The sequence below is a fragment of the Hylobates moloch genome, unplaced genomic scaffold (genome assembly GCF_009828535.3).
Source record: "Hylobates moloch isolate HMO894 unplaced genomic scaffold, HMol_V3 SCAFFOLD_8, whole genome shotgun sequence".
NCBI lineage: Eukaryota > Metazoa > Chordata > Mammalia > Primates > Hylobatidae > Hylobates > Hylobates moloch.
In genome coordinates this window covers 101,149,797-101,168,163 of record NW_026652283.1, presented here as the reverse complement: position 1 = coordinate 101,168,163, position 18,367 = coordinate 101,149,797, and the positions used below count along the sequence as shown (strand labels likewise).

The window sequence follows — 18,367 nt, the reverse complement described above, 5'->3', positions numbered from 1 at the left end:
ATCTACATTTGGTTGGACAATATCTGAGTATTAAGTGGACCCCCACAGTTCAAACCCATGTTGTTCAAGGATCAACCGTAATAAGGAGATTACTTCTTATTCTGTAGGGTTTGAAGGTGGTAAGCATTTTAGTTCCTATATATCTGAATGTCCTTAACCTCACTCATAATTGGTAATTTAGAGACTCTAGAATTCTTTATAATTCTTTATAATTCTCTCTCAGAACTTTGAAGTTATTTCTCCATTGTCTTGTTGCATCATGTCTTGCCAGTGAGCCATAATGTAAATCTGATTCTCATTCCTTTATGTAGGCAGTGTTTATTCCCTTTTGAAGCTTTTAGGATTTTGGGGTTTCAGACATTTCGTCAAAGTGCATTTAGGTAATCCATAGTACATTGCTGTCTGAGGACTCAGGTCTTTGTATTTGCCTCAGTGTATTTATTATACTTAACAATAATCTAAAATCTTCTTTCCTGTATTCTTTTAATGGGAAACTTTCTGGTCTTTTGGGGATAAATACCTATATATACTTTTTTCACCCATCGCCTGAAGGCAGCAGAGGAGGTGACCATTTGGCTCCTACTGAGTCACTTTAATTAATAACTGTTTAGTTCCCTCCGGGGGAAGTTTTCTTGCTTTCCATATTTGCTGCTTCAGAGCATGGAGCAGTGCCCACTTTTGGCATGCGTGTTTTTCCTGGATACTCTATAGTAATATGATTACCTCATTTAATCTGATCTAATCTGCCTTTTTTTCTTTCAGAGATTCCTCATCGTTTTGGTTCACTGAAGGCACTTATCCCTTGTTTATTTTTCAGGACTCTCTTAGCATTTAAGGAGCAGGTAGGATTCTAGAGCGTGTTCAATTTGCCATTTTAGTCCAGTTGTGGAAGTTGTGTTTAAAATGCACAGAAATCACGCACGCTTTATTTTCATACGGACTTGTAGTTCCACCTTTTCTTCTGTTAGTTCTTTTTTAGGCTATTCTTACTACTAGGTAGAAAAACTACTTGTGTGTCTCTTAATCTTGTATCTCTTCATCTATTCTTGGATCTCAGTATCCGTGAAAATCCTCTTTTGTGGATTATATTAATAAGAGAATGATGATTTAGATGCCAACTTTGACAAGACTGCATGGAATATGTTATAAAATAAAAATGTTGTAATATAGTTTGCAGAAATTTTAAGAAACATGTTGCTTGTATTCCTCACATTTTTGTTGTTGTATATAAAACATTGCAAATAGGATGAGTTTTAATGACTATAATAATCACAGTTTCATAAGGTTGTAAGTTTTGAGTATATTTGCATAGACTTTTATTTTAAGTAAACCAGAGTCTTATTTTTCCTTTAATCTGGTGATTTGCCTGAGACTTTATTAAAGAAAGATCTTTTTTTTTCAGACCAGCATCTCAGACATGTCGAAAAAGATGTTTTGATCCCTAAAATAATGAGAGAAAAGGCCAAAGAGAGGTGTTCTGAACAAGTTCAAGGTAAGATTCAAATATTCATGTAAAGATCAAATTTATTTTTAATAATATGATCTGAATTTAATCCTTAGCCCCAGAATCAAGTAGTCAATGAATTAATATGTATGAATTGCTTCTCACCCTTTTGCTGAAATACCAGTATTTCAGCTTTCAGAACTTCCAGTGATGTTCATTTACAGTTTAAAAATATTTCCCTAAATTACTAGTAAAAAACATTTTTTGTTTCACCCTCAGAGGTACAGTTATATACATAGAAAAACTTGGTATGAGTAATTTGGAGAAACAAGTTATTCTTATGATTTTTATAGGGGAGGAAGAAACATCAAATCTAATATATACCTGTTTTCCATCTGTCACCATATTCACATACATATATATATTCTAAGGTGATTTTCTTTGGTGTCATTGTCTATTACTGAATTGTTAATAGAATCCCGATAGGACTTACAGTGAGTCTGGGGTTTTTGTTTTGTTTTACATTTCTAAGTGGAAGATATTTATGTAAATAGATACACTAGACAGCTACAAGTGTATGTTTTCTTTGGAAAATGTTTTAACATGAAATACTCCTATAGATCTAGAGACATCAGTGATTAATATGTAATATTCTAGTGAAACATGTAAAGAAAGCAGTGAAAGGTGAATAGTGAGGCCATAATACATTTGTAAATGATGAGTTATTAGAAAAGCACATGGCAATATTACTTTAGAAATATCTTAAAAAAATTTCTACCTCTTGGAAGGGCCATCAAAAAGAAGTAATAAACTTTTATGGACGTAGACTATTTTCCTGGCTTTACTTCTTAACTTTCCCTGAGGTCATATTTATTGAGGGACCACAATAATTTTTAGTGAGGATGATGGGCTGCACTTCCACTGCAAGCTTCTCTACAGGGGAGCAGAGCTGTGTCAACTCTAATTTCAGGACTGGGTCAATAACATTTGGATACTAGAAATGCTTTTGTTCCCTTCCCTGTCCTCTGCCCCTAGAGATGAGCTTTGCAATTGATGAATCGAGGCAATAAAATAAGAGTAGTCCTTTGGACTCAACAATGTGTGATGGTCATTTTTGTTTCTTCAATAAGTTATTATGACCTATTCCATTTTAAAACTCATATAAATAACCATCCAATGGTTTTACTCTTGCTTTCCTGTGAATTAGTTTAATCAGAGTACCTTTCTTTAACACCTACTCCCAGGTGTCTTGAGAAGTCAACCTATTGACACCTGCAGGTAGTGCATGTATGGCATTGGTAGGTGTCATGTTTATGGTCACAAGAGGTACATCCTGCACATTCTTCATATAACTTAGAAAATATATATCCTGATTCAGGTGAGGGGAGATAAAACTTAAAAACCCTATAATAAAGTTGTAGGGCTTTTTACTAGTAGGAAAATTTACTTATTACTGATATATCAGTTTAAAATTACACATATAAGTTGTATTTATGCTGTCATGCAGCATATTATCTTTATACGTAGAATGAAAGAAAGCTAGCTAACTCAATTACAGATTTAATTTTTACTGACATAATTCCAAGGAAAATGCAGAATGATTGTATGACTTTGGGTTTCAGAACTGTCTTTCATTGTCTCTTAGACAATGAAACTTTATTTTTGGTTTTTGAAATGAAGTAGAGTATAACTTTAAAATATTTATTTGTGTTACAAAACTAGTGTTTTATAATGGTATAGAAAATAAAGTGTTTAATTTTCACTTCATCAAAAGTTAAGTTGTTTAGGATGTTGACGTAGTTAAGTTTTTGCTTTTTTAATATACTTACGGTGTCTGAAGACTGAAAGCATCTTAAAATCTGTGATTCATTTGGATTATTTAAATGTATTCATCTGTATTAGAATGTAATAACATAATTTGAATTTCTTATAGATAATTATATATTGATTTTTTAGGCCATGTGATTCAAAACTATTTTAGATTCTAAAATTGATAAAAGAATAAGAAGTCTTTAGTATTTTCTAACCATATAAATTAGGAAATCATATACATTAGAATTATTCAAGCAGCAGAAGAAAACTTCATTTAAACTCAACAGTTATACATAATTTAGAATCGAGACATTTCCGTTGTAGTTTATTTACAGTTTATAGCTTTTGCTTTATTAAATAATTATAGGATTTTATATAAAAGCATTATGTATGCCAATTGTATGGTTCTTAGATAAAAGATACAGGAATTTTAATAAGTGATCTGACTTTCTGCTAAATGCCTAAAACATGATTATGTAGGAAAGCTTTTCCGTTAGATTTTTTTTTTAATGTCATTTCAACCCAGCTGATCATAAGAATTGGGTCAGACTGCCAGCAACTTAGGTTTGTGAAGGGAATGGAACAGCTTTTCCATGGACAAAGAGAAATGAAATCACTTTCAATGAAAGAAAGATGCCTCATTATAGTCACCAACAGCAGTTATTGACAGCTACACTTCCTATTAACAAGGAGCATTTAACTAAGAGTTTGGCTGTTGGATCTTTGGACTTGATCTAATTTGCTAGCATTAATTAGTTTCTTTTGAGCACAGACACTTGGTGCTCACAGCTATAGATTTGGAGGGCTAATTAGGATAGAAAATTGAACAGAATTGGGTAAGGCATTAACCTTCAACCATTACCAGCTGGGACACTGATAAAGACCACAGAGTCCAAATGTTACCTATTGATGTGAGGAGTACCCTAATGAATATCAGTTTCATCCAGGTTGCTATATTCTTACTAGTTCTCCCTTCATTTTAATTTTTTAACCAGCTTACATGATACCCTCTTTATCTATACACCATTGGTTTTTACTTACTGTACACTGAATTAGTCTGAGTTGCATATTTCACCTAATGTTTAAATACAGTTAAAATTTGTCTTAAGCAGTAGATAACATTTAGAATGTTTCATCATTATATACTCTTGTACTTCTAAAATTTAATTTTAATCTGGAATTACATGATTCTAATTCTACAGTGAATTTGTATAAGTTCCAGTAACTATGCCATTTCGATATAATGAAAACTATAACGTAATACAAAAAAATTTTAGCTTTTGGGTGACAAATAGTGTTCATATTATTCAAATTTTGTCAACTCTTGAATCTTGGTCTTTATAAAATATGTTTTTAATAATGTAAAATAAACACAAAAGTATATGTTTGTTTTTTTTTTTTCCTTTTTCTTTGAAATGGAGTCTCACTATGTTGTGCAGGCTGGTCTCCAACTCCTGGGCTCAAACAAGTCTCCCACCTTGGCCTCCCAAAGTGCTGGGATTGCAGGCATGGACTACTGCGCTCGATCTGTGTTTCTTTTTGAAGAGAAGAATAGTGCTTAGCACCTTTTCTTTTTGAACTTTGATTTGATTAGAAAAGGTGGTTTGACTTAGAGATTAGAAAGGAGAATCCTGATCTTGCTATTGGGGAAACTGACAAGGTTATAAACTCTGTTGGTATCAAAAGAAAAGTTATTGATTTAAATATAAAATTTAATTTTATAGTATTCTTTCCTTGCTAGTGATATTATTGGCAGTGAATAAAGCCGCTAAAATAAATGACTGAAGTATACTGGTAGACATTAACACAGTGAACACTGAGTACATTGGGAATGGAACTGAGGGAAAACTCCAGAATGGCCAAATCGCTTTCTTACTTCTTCTCACTTTCCTCACCTTCCAAAAGCCAAAACAGTAATCTCCCACCAACTGTAATGATGAAATCATTGCTTTTTCTTGGATCTAGGAGTTAGCACCTTGTGTCTTAGGGAGATGGTTTGACAAACTCTGGATTTCAACTTTGTGTCTTTTTCTAGCTGTTTGACTTCACTAATTTAATGATTTATGTTTTCTATGTTAGTAATCTTTAAAAAATATTGTTTGCCATATATAGGTAAAGTATGCATACTAGTATTATACATTTTTCTCCGTAAGAGGAAGAGTCACTGAATTATATAGTGTTTTGTAAAAATTCCTCATTATATTTCTTTGCTTTTTTTGAAGTGCATAGTTGACATTTGCTATAAAGTCTCTATATTGGATAATGACGTTTGCTTTAGAAATAATAACAGCCCTTTCTCTTTTTCCCTTTTGCTATCACGGGTAAAGACAAAAAAGTATTTTGTCATCAGGGATGGGTTGGAACTTTCTTTAACCTAGCTGTATTCTCTTACTGACTCCTTTCATCCCTTGGGCCTTCTCTTCCCTTATTTTAATGTTCCTTTTGTATTTATGTTGCAGTCTTTGTGATCTATTGTCCAATAAGTGGGATATAGCTCTGAAAGAATTATATAAAGTACACGGAAGCATGGGCTATTTGTTTGTTTGAAACATCACAGAGCTGTAGGTAAATAACAAAGAAGCTTGATAAAATGCCCTGTTCTGTCAATCACACAGAACTGAAGTATGTTGTATTTTGTGAAATTCCAAAGATAAGTGAATAAACAAAAAAATAATCAAGTCAAGAATGCTTAGAATGTTCTTTAGGAAGTTTACAGGCAGATAATTATCAGAACAGCATTGAAATAGGTTGCAAGGCTGCAGACTATGTACATGGTCAAAGTAATCAGTCTTCTGTCCAACTGCGTTACTTGAAGCTGCCAAAAACCTGCCTTTTTATTTGTTGTTTGAGGTGTACCACTCTTATTACATGTATTTTTGTCATTAACCACTGCACCAGTATTAACTAATGCTGAAGTGGATATGCAACACATCTTGAGACTAGTTTGGATATATTAAAAGGAAAATAATCACTGCATATGATGAATAGCTGTTATATATGAGTATATTATACAGTCTAAGAAATATAAGTAGATATAAGGCACAGTTTCTGCACTTTGGACTTACACTGGACTATGTCATGGGTTCCCAAGACCACTATTGGATTGGTTGATTCACTAGGAAGACTGACAGGACTCAGCATATAATCCTATTCATAGCTAAAATTTATTACAGCAGAAAGATACAAAGCAAAATCAACGAAGGGAAAAGGCATATGGGAAAGTTCAGAAGAAACCATCGCACAAGCTCCATGAGTCTTCTCCTGGTAGAGTCACTCAGGGTGTGCTTAATTTCTCCAGCATTGTATTGTGACAACACATGTGAAATGTTGTCTACCAGGGAGGCTCATTAGAGACTCAGTCCTCAGAATTTTTATTGAGAGTTCGTCATTTGGGAACCCTCTGCCTAACATGTACCAAAATTTCAGATTCCCAGAAGGAAAGCAGGTGTTCAGCATAAACCATATTGTTTGCACAAACAGTTTGGGCACAGTGAGCCACTCTTACCAATTAGGAAATGGTGGGGACATTCCCAAGATCCGAGTTCTCCGATGCCACCTAAGGGCCAATCTTGCAAGCAAGCTTTTTAAGGATAGCAGTGTCATGCCTGCTGTGTTAACTCTTTTCTGCACATGGACGTAATAAAAGTTACTTACCAGTAACTATTTGTGTATGCCTATCATGCCTGGTGTTATGCCAATGGAATCATGAGTAATAGGCTTATATCAATCATAAATACAGCTGAATTATTTTAAAAATAACCGAACAAAGTATATAGCAGCCCTTCTTATCTGTGGTTTCACTTTCCATGGTTTCAATTACCTGTGGTCAACTGAGGTTCTAGTTTTATCATTTCATATCATCATCATAAGAAAGGTTAGTATAATAAGATATTTATAGTACAATAAGATTTTGAGAGAGACCATAGTCACTTAACTTTTATTGTTATAAACATTCCATTTTATTAGTTGTTGTTAATCTCTTACTGTGCCTAATTTATAAATCAAATTTTATCACGGGTAGGTATGTAGAGGAAATAAACATAGTATACGTAGGATTTGGTAGTATCTGCAGTGTCAGGCATCCACTAGGGGGCTTAGAACGTATCCCCCATGCATAACAGGGGACTACTGTATAATGGTTATTACTTACTGATCCAGTGGTTCTCAGTTGTATGTGTTAGCTCATATGCTCATTATCAGACTCAGTAGCTTATTATGATTATCTTGTTTCTGAAAACAGGACAGTTTTGCAATAAAATTATATGTAGTTGGACATAAATACCCTTGAATAAAATGGCTAGTTTTCTTCTCACAGAGGAAGATGCAGTATATTTTGGTTTTAGAAGTAAATGAAATTTTACTTTAAGTTCTGGGATACATGTGCAAGATGTGCAGGTTTGTTACATAGGTAAACTTGTGTCATGGTGGTTTGCTGCACCTATCAACCCATCACCTAGGTTTCTTTTTTTTTTTTCTTTGAAACCGAGTCTCTCTCTCTTGCCTAAGCTGGAGGATATTGGCGCAATCTCAGCTCACTGCAACCTCTGCCTCCTGGGTTCAGGTGATTCCCTTGCCTCAGCCTCCCAAGTAACTGGGGCTACAGGCGCACGCCATGACACCTGGCTAATGTTTGTATTTTTAGTAGAGGTGGGGTTTCGCCATGTTGGCCAGTCTGGTCTCAAACTCCTGACCTCAGGTGATCTGCCCGCCTTGGCCTCCCAAGTCCTGCGATTGCAGGTGTGAGCCACCGCACGTGGCCAATCCATCACCTAAGTATTAAGCCCAGCATGCATTAGCTATGTATCCTGATGCTTTCCCTCCCTCCCTGCCCCCAACAGACCCCAGTGAGTGTTGTTCCCCTCCCTGTGTCCATGTGTTCTCATTGTTCAGCTTCCACTTATAAGTGAGAACATGTGGTGATTGGTTTTCTGTTCCTGCATTAGTTCCTGATGAGGATAATGGCTTCCAGCTCCATCCATGTACCTGCATCCATGTCCCTCTTTCCTTTTTATGGCTGCATAGTATTCCATGGTGTATATGTGCCACATTTTCTTTATCTGGTCTGTCATGGATGGGCATTTGGGCTGATTCCATGTCTTTGCTATTGTGAATAGTGCTGCAGTGAACATACGCATGCATGTATCTTTATAATAGAATGATTTATATTCCTTTAGGTATATACCCAGTAATGGGATTGCTGGGTCAAATGGTGTTTCTGGTTTTAGGTCTTTGAGGATTCACATTGTCTTCCACAATGGTTGAATTAATTTACGTTCCCACCAACAGTGTAAAAGTGTTTCTATTTTTCCACAGCCTCACCACATCTGTTGTTTCTTAACTTTTTAATAATTGCCATTCTGACTGGCATGAGATGGTATCTCATTATGATTTTGATTTGCATTTCTTCAGTGACCAGTGATGTTGAGCTTTTTTTCATGTTTGTTGGCAGTATAAAGGTCTTGAAAAGTGTCTGTTCATGCCCTTTGCCCACTTTTTAATGGAGTTGTTTGTTTTTTTCTTGTAAATTTGTTAAGGTCCATGTAAATTCTGGATATTAGACCTTTGTCAGATGGATAGATTGCCAAAATTTTCTCCCATTCTTTAGGTTGTCTGTTCACGCTTATGATAGTTTCTTTTGCTATGTAGAAACTCTTTAGTTTAACTAGATCCCATTTGTCAATTTTTGCTTTTGTTGCAATTGGTTTTGGCATTTTTGTCATGAAATCCTTGCCTGTGCCTATTTCCTGAACGATATTGCCTAGATTTTCTTCTAGTGCATAGTTTTGGGTTTTACATTTATGTCTTTAATTCATCTTGAGTTAATTTCTTTTTTTTTGTTTTTTGAGATGGAGTTTCACTCGTGTTGCCCAAGCTGGAGTGCCATGGCATGGTCTCGGCTCACTGCAACCTCCGCCTCCCAGGTTCAAGTGATTCTCCTGCCTCAGCCTCCTGAGTAGCTGGGATTACAGGCATGTGCCACCATACTTGGCCGAGTTAATTTTTTTTTTCTTTTCTTTTTTTTGAGATGGAGTCTCACTCTGTTGCTTAGGCTGTAGTGCAGTGGCATGATCTCAGCTCACTGCAGCCTCTGCCTCCTGGGTTCCAGTGATTCTCTGGCCTCAGCTTCCTAAGTAGCTGGGACTACAGGCCTGTGCCACCACACCTGGCTAATTTCTATATTTTGATAGGGATGGTGTTTCACCATATTGACCAGGCTGGTCTAGAACTTCTGACCTCAAGTGATCCACCCACCTCAGCCTCCCAATTGAGTTAATTTTTGTATAAGGTGTAAGGAAGGGGTCCAGTTTCAGTTTTCTGCATATGGCTAGCCAGTTCTCCCAGCACCATTTATTAAATAGGGAAGTCTTTCCCCATTGCTTGTTTTTGTCAGGTTTGTTGAAGACCAGATAGTTGTAGATGTGCAGTCTTATTTCTGAGTTCTCTATTCTGTTTCATTGGTCTATGTGTCTGTTTTTGTACCAGAACCATGCTGTTTTGGTTACTGTAGCCTTATAGTATAGTTTGAAGTCAGGTAGCATGATGCCTCCACCTTTGTTCTTTTTGCTTAGGATTGTCTTGGCTATATGGGCTCTTTTTTTTGGTTCCATATGTATGTTAAAATAGTTTGTTCTAATTCTGTGAAGTTTTTCTAATTCCGAATTCTAGTGGATGCTTGACAATGGTAGTATAATGGGAATAGCATTGAATCTATAAATTACTTTGGGCAATATGGCCATTTCACGATATCGATTCTTCCTATCCATGAGCATGGAATGTTTTTCATTTGTGTCCTCTCTGATTTCCTTGAGCAGTGGCTTGTAGTTCTCCTTGAAGAGGTCCTTCACTTCCTTGTAAGCTGTATTCCTAGGTATTTTATTCGCCTTGTAGTGATTGTGAATGGGAGTTCATTCATGATTTGGCTTTCTGCTTGTCTATTGTTGGTGTATAGGAATGCTTATGATTTTTGCACATTGATTTTGTATCCTGAGACTTTGCTGAAGTTGCTTATCAGCTTAAGGAGCTTTTGGGCTGAGACAATGGGGTTTTCTAGATATAGGATCATGTCATCTGTAAACAAAGACAGTTTGACTTCCTGTCTTCCTATTTGAATAACCTTTCATTTTCTTGCCTGATTGCCCTGGCCACAATTTCCAATACTGTGTTGAAAAGAAGTGAGTGAGGACATCTTTGTCTTGTGTTTATTTTCAAGGGGAATGCTTCCAGCTTTTGCTCATTCAGTGTGATATTGGCTGTGGGTTTGTCATGAATGGCTTTTATTATTTTGAGGTATGTTCCATCAATACCTAGTTTATTGACTGTTTTTAACATGAAGGGATGTTGAATTTTATTGAAGGCCCTTTTTTGCATCTATTGAGATAATCATGTAGTTTTGGTCTTTAGTTCTGTTTATGTAATGAATTCGTTTATTGATTTGCATGTGTTGAACCAGCCTTGCATCCTAGAGATGAAAGTGACTTCATCGTGCTGGATAAGCGTCTTGATGTGCTGCTGGATTTGGTTTGCCAGTATTTTATTGAGGATTTTCACATTGATCTTCATCAGTGATATTGTCCTGAAGTTTTCTTTTTTCTTTTTGAAATGGAGTCTTGCACTGTCACCCAGGCTGGAGTGCAGTGGTGTGATCTTGGCTCACTGCAAACTCCATCTCCCAGGTTCAGTCGATTATCCTTGCCTAAGCCTCCCAAGTAGCTGGGATTACAGGCACCCACCACCATGCGTGGCAAATTTTTTTGTGTTTTTAGTAGAGATGGGTTTCACTATGTTGGCCAGGCTGGTCTCAAACTCCTGACCTGGTTATCTGCCCACCTCGGCCTCCCAAAGTGCTGGGATTACAGGTGTGAGCCACCACGCCCAACCTTCTTTTTTTGTTGTATCTCTGCCAGATTTTGGTATCAGCATGATGCTGGCCTCACAAAATGAGTTAGAGAGGAGTCCCACCTCTTCAGTTGTTCGGAATAGTTTCAGAAGAAATGGTACCAGCTCCTCTTTGTACCTCTGGTAGGATTCAGCTGTAAAACCGCCTGATCCTGGGCTTTTTTGGTTGGTATGCTATTTATCACTGCCTCAATTTCAGAACTTGTTATTGTTTTTTGTTGTGAACATTTAGTGCTATAAATTTACCTCTTAACACTGCTTTAGCTGCATCCCAGAGATTCTGGTATGTTGTCTTTTTCTTTTCATTGGTTTCAAATTACTGATTTATTTCTGCCTTTATTTCATTATTTACCCAGGAGCCATTCAGGAGCAAGTTGTTCAATTTCTATTTAGTTGTGTGGTTTTTAGTGAGTTTCTTCATCTTGAGTTCTAATTTGATTGTGCTGTGGTCTGAGAGACTGTTTGTTATGATTTCAGTTATTTTGCATTTGCTGAGGAGTGTTTTACTTCCCAATTATGTGGTAGATTTTAGAGTAAGTGCATTTGGTGATGAGAAGAATGTATATTCTGTTGATTTGGGGTGGAGATTTCTGTAGGTAACTATCAGGTTCACTTGATCCAGAACTGGGTTCAAGTCCTGAATATCTTTGTTAATTTTCTGTCTCGATGATCTGTCTAATATTGACATTGGCGTGTTAAAGTCGCTCATTATTATTGTGTGGGAGTCTAAGTCTCTGTAGGTTTCTAAGAACTTGCTTTATGAACCTGGGTCCTCCTATATTAGGTTTATATATATTTAGGATAATTAGCTCTTCTTGTTGAATGGATCCCTGTACCATTATGTAATGTCCTTCTTTGATCTTTTTGGTTTAAAGTCTTTTGACAGAAAGTAGGATTGCAGCTCCTGCATCTTGCTGCTTTCCATTTGTTTGGTAAATTGTCCTCCATTCCTTTATTTTCAACCTATGTGTGCCTTAGCATGTGAAGTGGGTCTCTTGAATACAGCACACTAATGGGTCTTGACGCTTTATCCATCTTGCCATTCTGTGTCTTCTAACTGGGAGCATTTAGCCCATTTACATTTAAGGTTAATATTGTTATATGTGAATTTGGTCCTGCCATCATAATGCTAACTGGTTATTTTGCCAACTTGTTGATGTAGTTGCTTCAGAGTGTCATTGGTCTTTGTACTAAACTGTTTTTGTTTTTGTTTTGTAGTGGCTAGTAACAGTTTTTCCTTTCCATATTTAGTGCTTCTTTCAGGAGCTCTTGCAAGGCAGGCCTGGTGGTGATGAATTCCCCCAGCATTTGCTTGTCTGAAAAGAATCTTGTTTCTCCTTCACCTAGGAAGCTTAGTTTGGCCAGATGTGAAATTCTGTTTTGGAAATTCCTTTCTTTAAGAATATTGAGTATTAGCACCCAGTCTCTTCTGGCTTGTAAGGTTTTTGCTGAGAGGTCAACTGTTACTCTGATGAGCTTCCCTTTTTAGGTGATCTGGCCTTTCTCTCTGGCTGCTCGTAGTATTTTTCCTTCATTTCAACCTTGGAGAATCTGACGATTATGCATCTTGGGGTTGAACTTCTTGTGAAGTATCTTACTGGGATTCTCTGAATTTCTCTAATTTGAATGTTGGTCTGTCTTGCTAGGTTGGGAAGTTCTCCTGGATGATATCCTGAAGTGTGTTTTCCAGCTTGTTTCCATACTCCCTGTCTCTTTCAGGTACCTTAATCAGTCATAGGTTTGGTCTTTTTACATAATCCCATAGTTCTCGGAGGTTTTGTTTGTTCCTTTTCATTCTTTTTTCTCTGATCTTGTCTGCCTGTCTTATTTCAGCAAGGTAGTCTTCAAGCTCTGAAATTCTTTCTTTCAGCTATTTATACTTGCTGCAAATTCTCAGGTTGTGTTTTTCAGCTCCATCAGGTCATTTATGTTCCTTTCTAAACTGGTCATTCTGGTTAACAGCTCCTGCAGTGTTTTATCATGGTCCTTAGCTTCTTTGCATTGGGTTAGAACATGCTCCTTTAGCCCAGTGAAGTTTGTTATAGCCCATCTTCTGAAGCCTACTTCTGTCAGTTCATCCATCTCAGCCTCAGCCCAGTTCTATGCTCTTGCTGGAGAGGTGTTGCAATCATTTGGAGGAGAAGAGGCACTCTGGGTTTTTGAGTTTTCAGTGTTTTTTAGTTAATTCTTTCTCATTTTCATGAGTTTATATAGCTTCAGTCTTTGATGTCCTTTGGATGGGGTTTTTGTGAGGACCTTTTTGTTGATGCTGTTATGCTGTTGTCATTGTTACTGTTATTTCTTTTTTTTTTCTTTTTCTTTTTTTATAGCCCTCTTCTGTAGGGCTTTTGTGGTTTGCTCGGGGTCCGCTTCAGACCCTATTTACCTGGTTCCCTCCTGCATCTGAAGGTGTCACCAGTGGAGGTTGCAGAACAGCAAAGACGGCTGCCTGCTTCTTCCTGTGGGATCTTGGTCTCAGAGGGGCACCGACCTGATGCCAGTGGGAACGCTTCTGTATAAGATGTCTGGCAACCCTCCATTTGGGTCTCAGTCAGGCAGCACAGGATCAGGGACCCATTTAACAAAGCACTCTGGCCGCCCCTTGGTGCAGGGCATGTGCTGCTCTGGGGGGATTCCTACTCGTCTGGACTGCCCCAGTTTCTCAGAGCCAGCAGGGGAAAGACTAAGTCTGCTGGTATGAGGAGATGGTAGCCGCCCCTGCCCCCAGGGTCTCCATCCCAGGGAGATCAGAGTTCTGTCCATAAATCCCTGACTAGAACTGCTGAAATTCCCACTGGGAGGCCCTGCCCATTGAGGAGAGATGCGTCCGCGTTTGATCTAAAGAGGCAGTCTGGCCACTGTCTGCCACAGCCACTGTGCTCTGCTGTGGGAAATTCCTCATGGGTCCAAACCACCCAGTCTCCCTGGCACCGGCAGGGGAAAATGGCAGACTGGAGCTGCAGTGATGGCTGTCGCCCCTACTTCTGGGAGCTTGGTAGTCTTAGGCAGCAGCCATCATCTGCAGTGATGGTGGCCACCCCTCTCCCCGGGAGCTCAGTAGTCTTAGGCAGTCCCAACCACCTAGCCAGTCCCAGTGAGAAAACCTAGATACCTCAATTCCCAGTGCAGGATTCACTCGTCCTTTTTGTTCTTGGTGGGAGCCTTTGACCACAGCTGTCGCAGCTGTTTCTAGTCAGCCATCTTGGCCCCAGTGAAATATTTAAATGCTAAAAATTCAAATGACAAAATTAGTGAGAATTTTGTCAGGATGGATGAATAGAGTTTTTTAAACAACCAGTTTATGTAACTCATCTTTCAAGGTATAATGGTGTAAAATCTACATTTGAACACAAATGCGAATACGTGCCTTGAAATTTTAAAATATTGTTATAATGAATATGTATTATAAAATGTCATAGCTTTTTTACTAATACTTCATTAACAATATTTTGTTGTTCTAATCTTCCTAGACATTAACTTTGAATTATTTTGCTATAATAGACTTAAATACTTTCATGAGAAATTAATCTAAAATTAAATATGGCCTTTAAGCAGATGTGCTTGTATATACAATCTGAGTAGAAGATCACACTTCACTTAAGTTACCTGATGATCCTGCAGTTGTAATTGGCATTTTTTCCAGGTAATCAGAGCCTGACACTGGTAAACATTTTGCAAATACCCACAGATAATTATATTTTACTGAAATACATTTTTATAGGAATCTTGTGTATCTGTTGGAAAAATAACAAAGGGGGCAATTTGGTTTGTACAAAACTCTGGAATGTATTAGACTCTCAGATTGAAAACCAGTTAATAGCCCGTTTTTGAGGGGCTGGGGACAGAATTTGCTTTGCAGCGTAATGTACAAAAGAGATAAAAGCAGTTTTATTGTATTGTGCTTCATTTTGTTTACATTTACAGAGCCAGCACATGACAACAATGTGTGATTTTGATGAAGCAGATTTTAAATCAGTAGTTATAGGTGACAGTTGCAGCCTCGTATGTATCTCCTTCCGCTTCCTTTTTGTGGTTTTCTCTTTTAGGAGATAGAAAGTATAGAATAAATTCTAAATCATATAAATCAGCAGTTTTAAAGAATAATGATTTCTTATGATTTATTCAAATTTTCAGAATATTAAAGATGATAGAGATTTTATTCTGAGGCCCATAAACAAGTTTATCTGGTGTCATATTTTAATACACTGGTTGTCTCCATTGTATTTGCATTTGGTAATACTGTTTGCATATATTTTAGTGTTAGTCAAATATTACATCACTAAAAATATAATTTTTCAAAGCAAATAAAGAATTTTCTGATTCCTTTGAGCACTTGAACCTTAGTGTTATGTGGAACGTAGTCATTTAAAATATTTATTATTTCCTGTATGTCACTTACCATTTTATAGCAGTGAATAAAATAGACAAAAATCTTGAAAGTTATGAACTTAAGTGGGGGAGGGGAGGATAAATAATAATCGTTATTAGTAAATATAAGTGCCTTGAAGAAAAATAAATTTCGATAAGGTCAGTGGGGAGTGCTGGTGTTGAAAATGAGGCTGCAGTTTCTAATACGTGATCAATATAGGTCTCACTGAGAAAGTGACATGTGGACCAAATTCTTGAAGGAGGTGAAGGAGTGAGATAATGCAGATATCTCTGAGAAGAATGATCTTGGCAGAAGGAATATCATGTGCAAAGACCCTGAGGTGTAAGTGAAGCTGGCATGGCTAAGGGACACCAAAAAGGTCACTGTGTTTAGCTTGGAATGAATGAGGAGTAGAGTGAATAGGGAGGAGTTCAGCAAAATGATTGGAGGCAGAATCTTTCAGGGTCTTCTAGGTACTGAGGACTTGTAGCTAGTAAGGAGAAAAATGGAAAGATGAAGATTGCTTTGAACAATGAAAAGAGACAGGGTCTGATTTATAATCGGCTCTCACTGCTATGTTAATAATAGGTGGAATAGGGACAAGGGGAGAATTAGAGACACCATTTTTGTCTGATTGTGTGATTGATGTGATTGTGTGATTGATGTGATTGAGATACTCCAACTGACAGATGATGGTGGACTGGAAGGGTGGTAAAAATGGAAGTGGTGAGAATGAGCACATTTGAAATGTATTTTGAAAGTAGAGGCAACAGAGAAAGAGAGGACTCCTTATTTGTCCTGAACAAGTAAAAGAGGAGGAGTTATAGTTAGCAGAGATGAAGAAGACTGTGGAGAAATTTTAGTATTTTATTTTATTATTGGTGGTAGATGGACTCAGAATTTAGTTTTGGATATGTTAACTTTGAAGTGTCTTATTAGTTATTTCAGTTTGAAACCACTTTATCAGACAGTAGTAAAAATCTCTCTTATAAAGGGAAACAAAGGAGTACAATGTTTGTACAATTGTGGTTCTAATGTTTTTGTGCACATTGTGTAGGTTCTCTTTTCTGTTAGTGAATTATCAGTAACATGTTCAACTTGGATAGTGATAGATTAAAAATTGACATTTGTATTCCTTTGCCTTCCTCTTAAGATTTCAGATAGACCGCTCTCCCTCCAGAACAAACCATAGCTACACTGATTTGTTAATTCAACAAACTATGCTTCAGTACTACTATGTGCAATACATGGTGTTAGATGCAGTGGGGAATAGAAAGACATGGTGTCATAGCTCAATAAAAAGAGTAAATTACCTATTCGATATCATCTGACTTGTTAATATAGCAGGACCATTATTAGAATTCAGCTATCTTTATTCCCAGCCTAGTGTGTTTTCCATAATGTACCTTTTAACTATGTCAAAGATAGCAAATACAGTTCATCTGTGTCAACTTTAATCAGTTGATAGTGGCTGTCTACCACATTGTGAATGGGGTCAATCAGAAAGAATGTCATTAGATCAATTAGCTATTACTTTATATTACCTAAACTTAGTATGATTTAAAATTTGATAATGAGTTTATTCAGTTTATAAAGAGTTCTGTTTTTGGCATGGCCTAATAGCTCCATTCCACAATTCCTTCTGCAGAAAACTACTATAACCTATGAACAAACTAGGAAAAATAACTACCCGAAAGCATGGGAGAGTAAACAAAAGCAGACAGAAAATAGAGGGAAGTCAAACATTGAAGGAAGGAAATAGCATTGGGTGAGTCTCTGCCAGGTAGGGTGGCTGAAACTCATGACAAACAAAATCCCTCAGTCTTGTTGGTCTGAACCAAGGACAGGGTTTGGTGTAACTGCAGGCCTTGGAAAGTGTGTGTGCATGCATACTCAAAGTAAATTAAATTGCCTGCTTAAATGAAAAAGAAAAAAATTATTCAGAAAAGACAGAACCCATACTTTCTACTCACAACATTTGCAGTAGAATGCAAAATTATTCAGTGTACACAGAAACAAGAAGATATGAACCATTCTGAAAAGAAATCAATGGGCTAACTTCAAGATAACTCATATGTTGCTATGAGCAGACAAGAATCTTAAAGCAGCTGTTGTAGTTGCTTAAAAACATAAGGGAAAATATGTTTGCAATGAATAAAAATAGGAAATCTTAACAGAATTTGAAGCAATAAAAAAGACCCAAATGGAAATTCTAAAACTGAAAAAAAAATATCTGACATAAAACTTTTAGGATGGAAATGTATAGGAATCATAACCTAAAGATAGATCAAGGAAATACCTAAACAGAGAGGGGGGAAAAAAAGATTTAAAAAATGAGCAAAACCTTACGGACTTTTAGGACAATAACATAAGGACAACCTTCATGTAATTGGAATGGCATACTTGCCAGAATGGCTACAATTAAGAGCACTAACAACATTCACAAAACACACATCTGCCCAGTGACCTAGCAACTCTTTCCAGGAGAAATGAAACTTATGTACACAAAAAAGGCCTGTATACTAATATTTATAGTAGTGTATCTATCAGTAGCCCAAAATTGAAAACAGGCCGGATTCCTCTCAAATAAAGAAGGGGTAAGACTAATTATGGTGTACTTGTACAATGGGCAATAAAATGGAACAAACTACTGTTCTGTACAACAGTTGAGATGAATTTCAAAACTATTATGCTTAGTGAAATATAAGTGAAAAAAGCGTATACTCTTTTAATATTATGTTCTAGAACAGGCAACATTATATAGTGTTTCAGAATAGACAAAACTAATATGAACAACAGTTGCACTACGTGGGAGTGGGACAAGTATTGATTGAAAAAGGATATTA

General features: G+C 36.8%; 1 protein-coding gene across 6 annotated transcripts in view; it reads left to right on the top strand.

The window, feature by feature from the left end:
* CMC1 (C-X9-C motif containing 1) overlaps positions 1–18,367 on the top strand; it is a 78,225-nt gene that overhangs the window by 20,550 nt on the left and 39,308 nt on the right. For 4 of the 6 annotated variants that reach the window (XM_032162254.2, XM_032162250.2, XM_032162251.2 and 1 more), the window contains one exon: positions 1,403–1,492. In XM_032162254.2, the coding sequence (XP_032018145.1) occupies positions 1,450–1,492 (43 nt within the window). In that variant the 5' untranslated portion in view covers positions 1,403–1,449. Of the gene's footprint in view, positions 1–143; positions 381–762; positions 843–1,402; positions 1,493–18,367 lie in introns of those variants that run through there. The other 2 variants (XM_032162252.2, XM_058443585.1) reach the window with 2 other exon arrangements.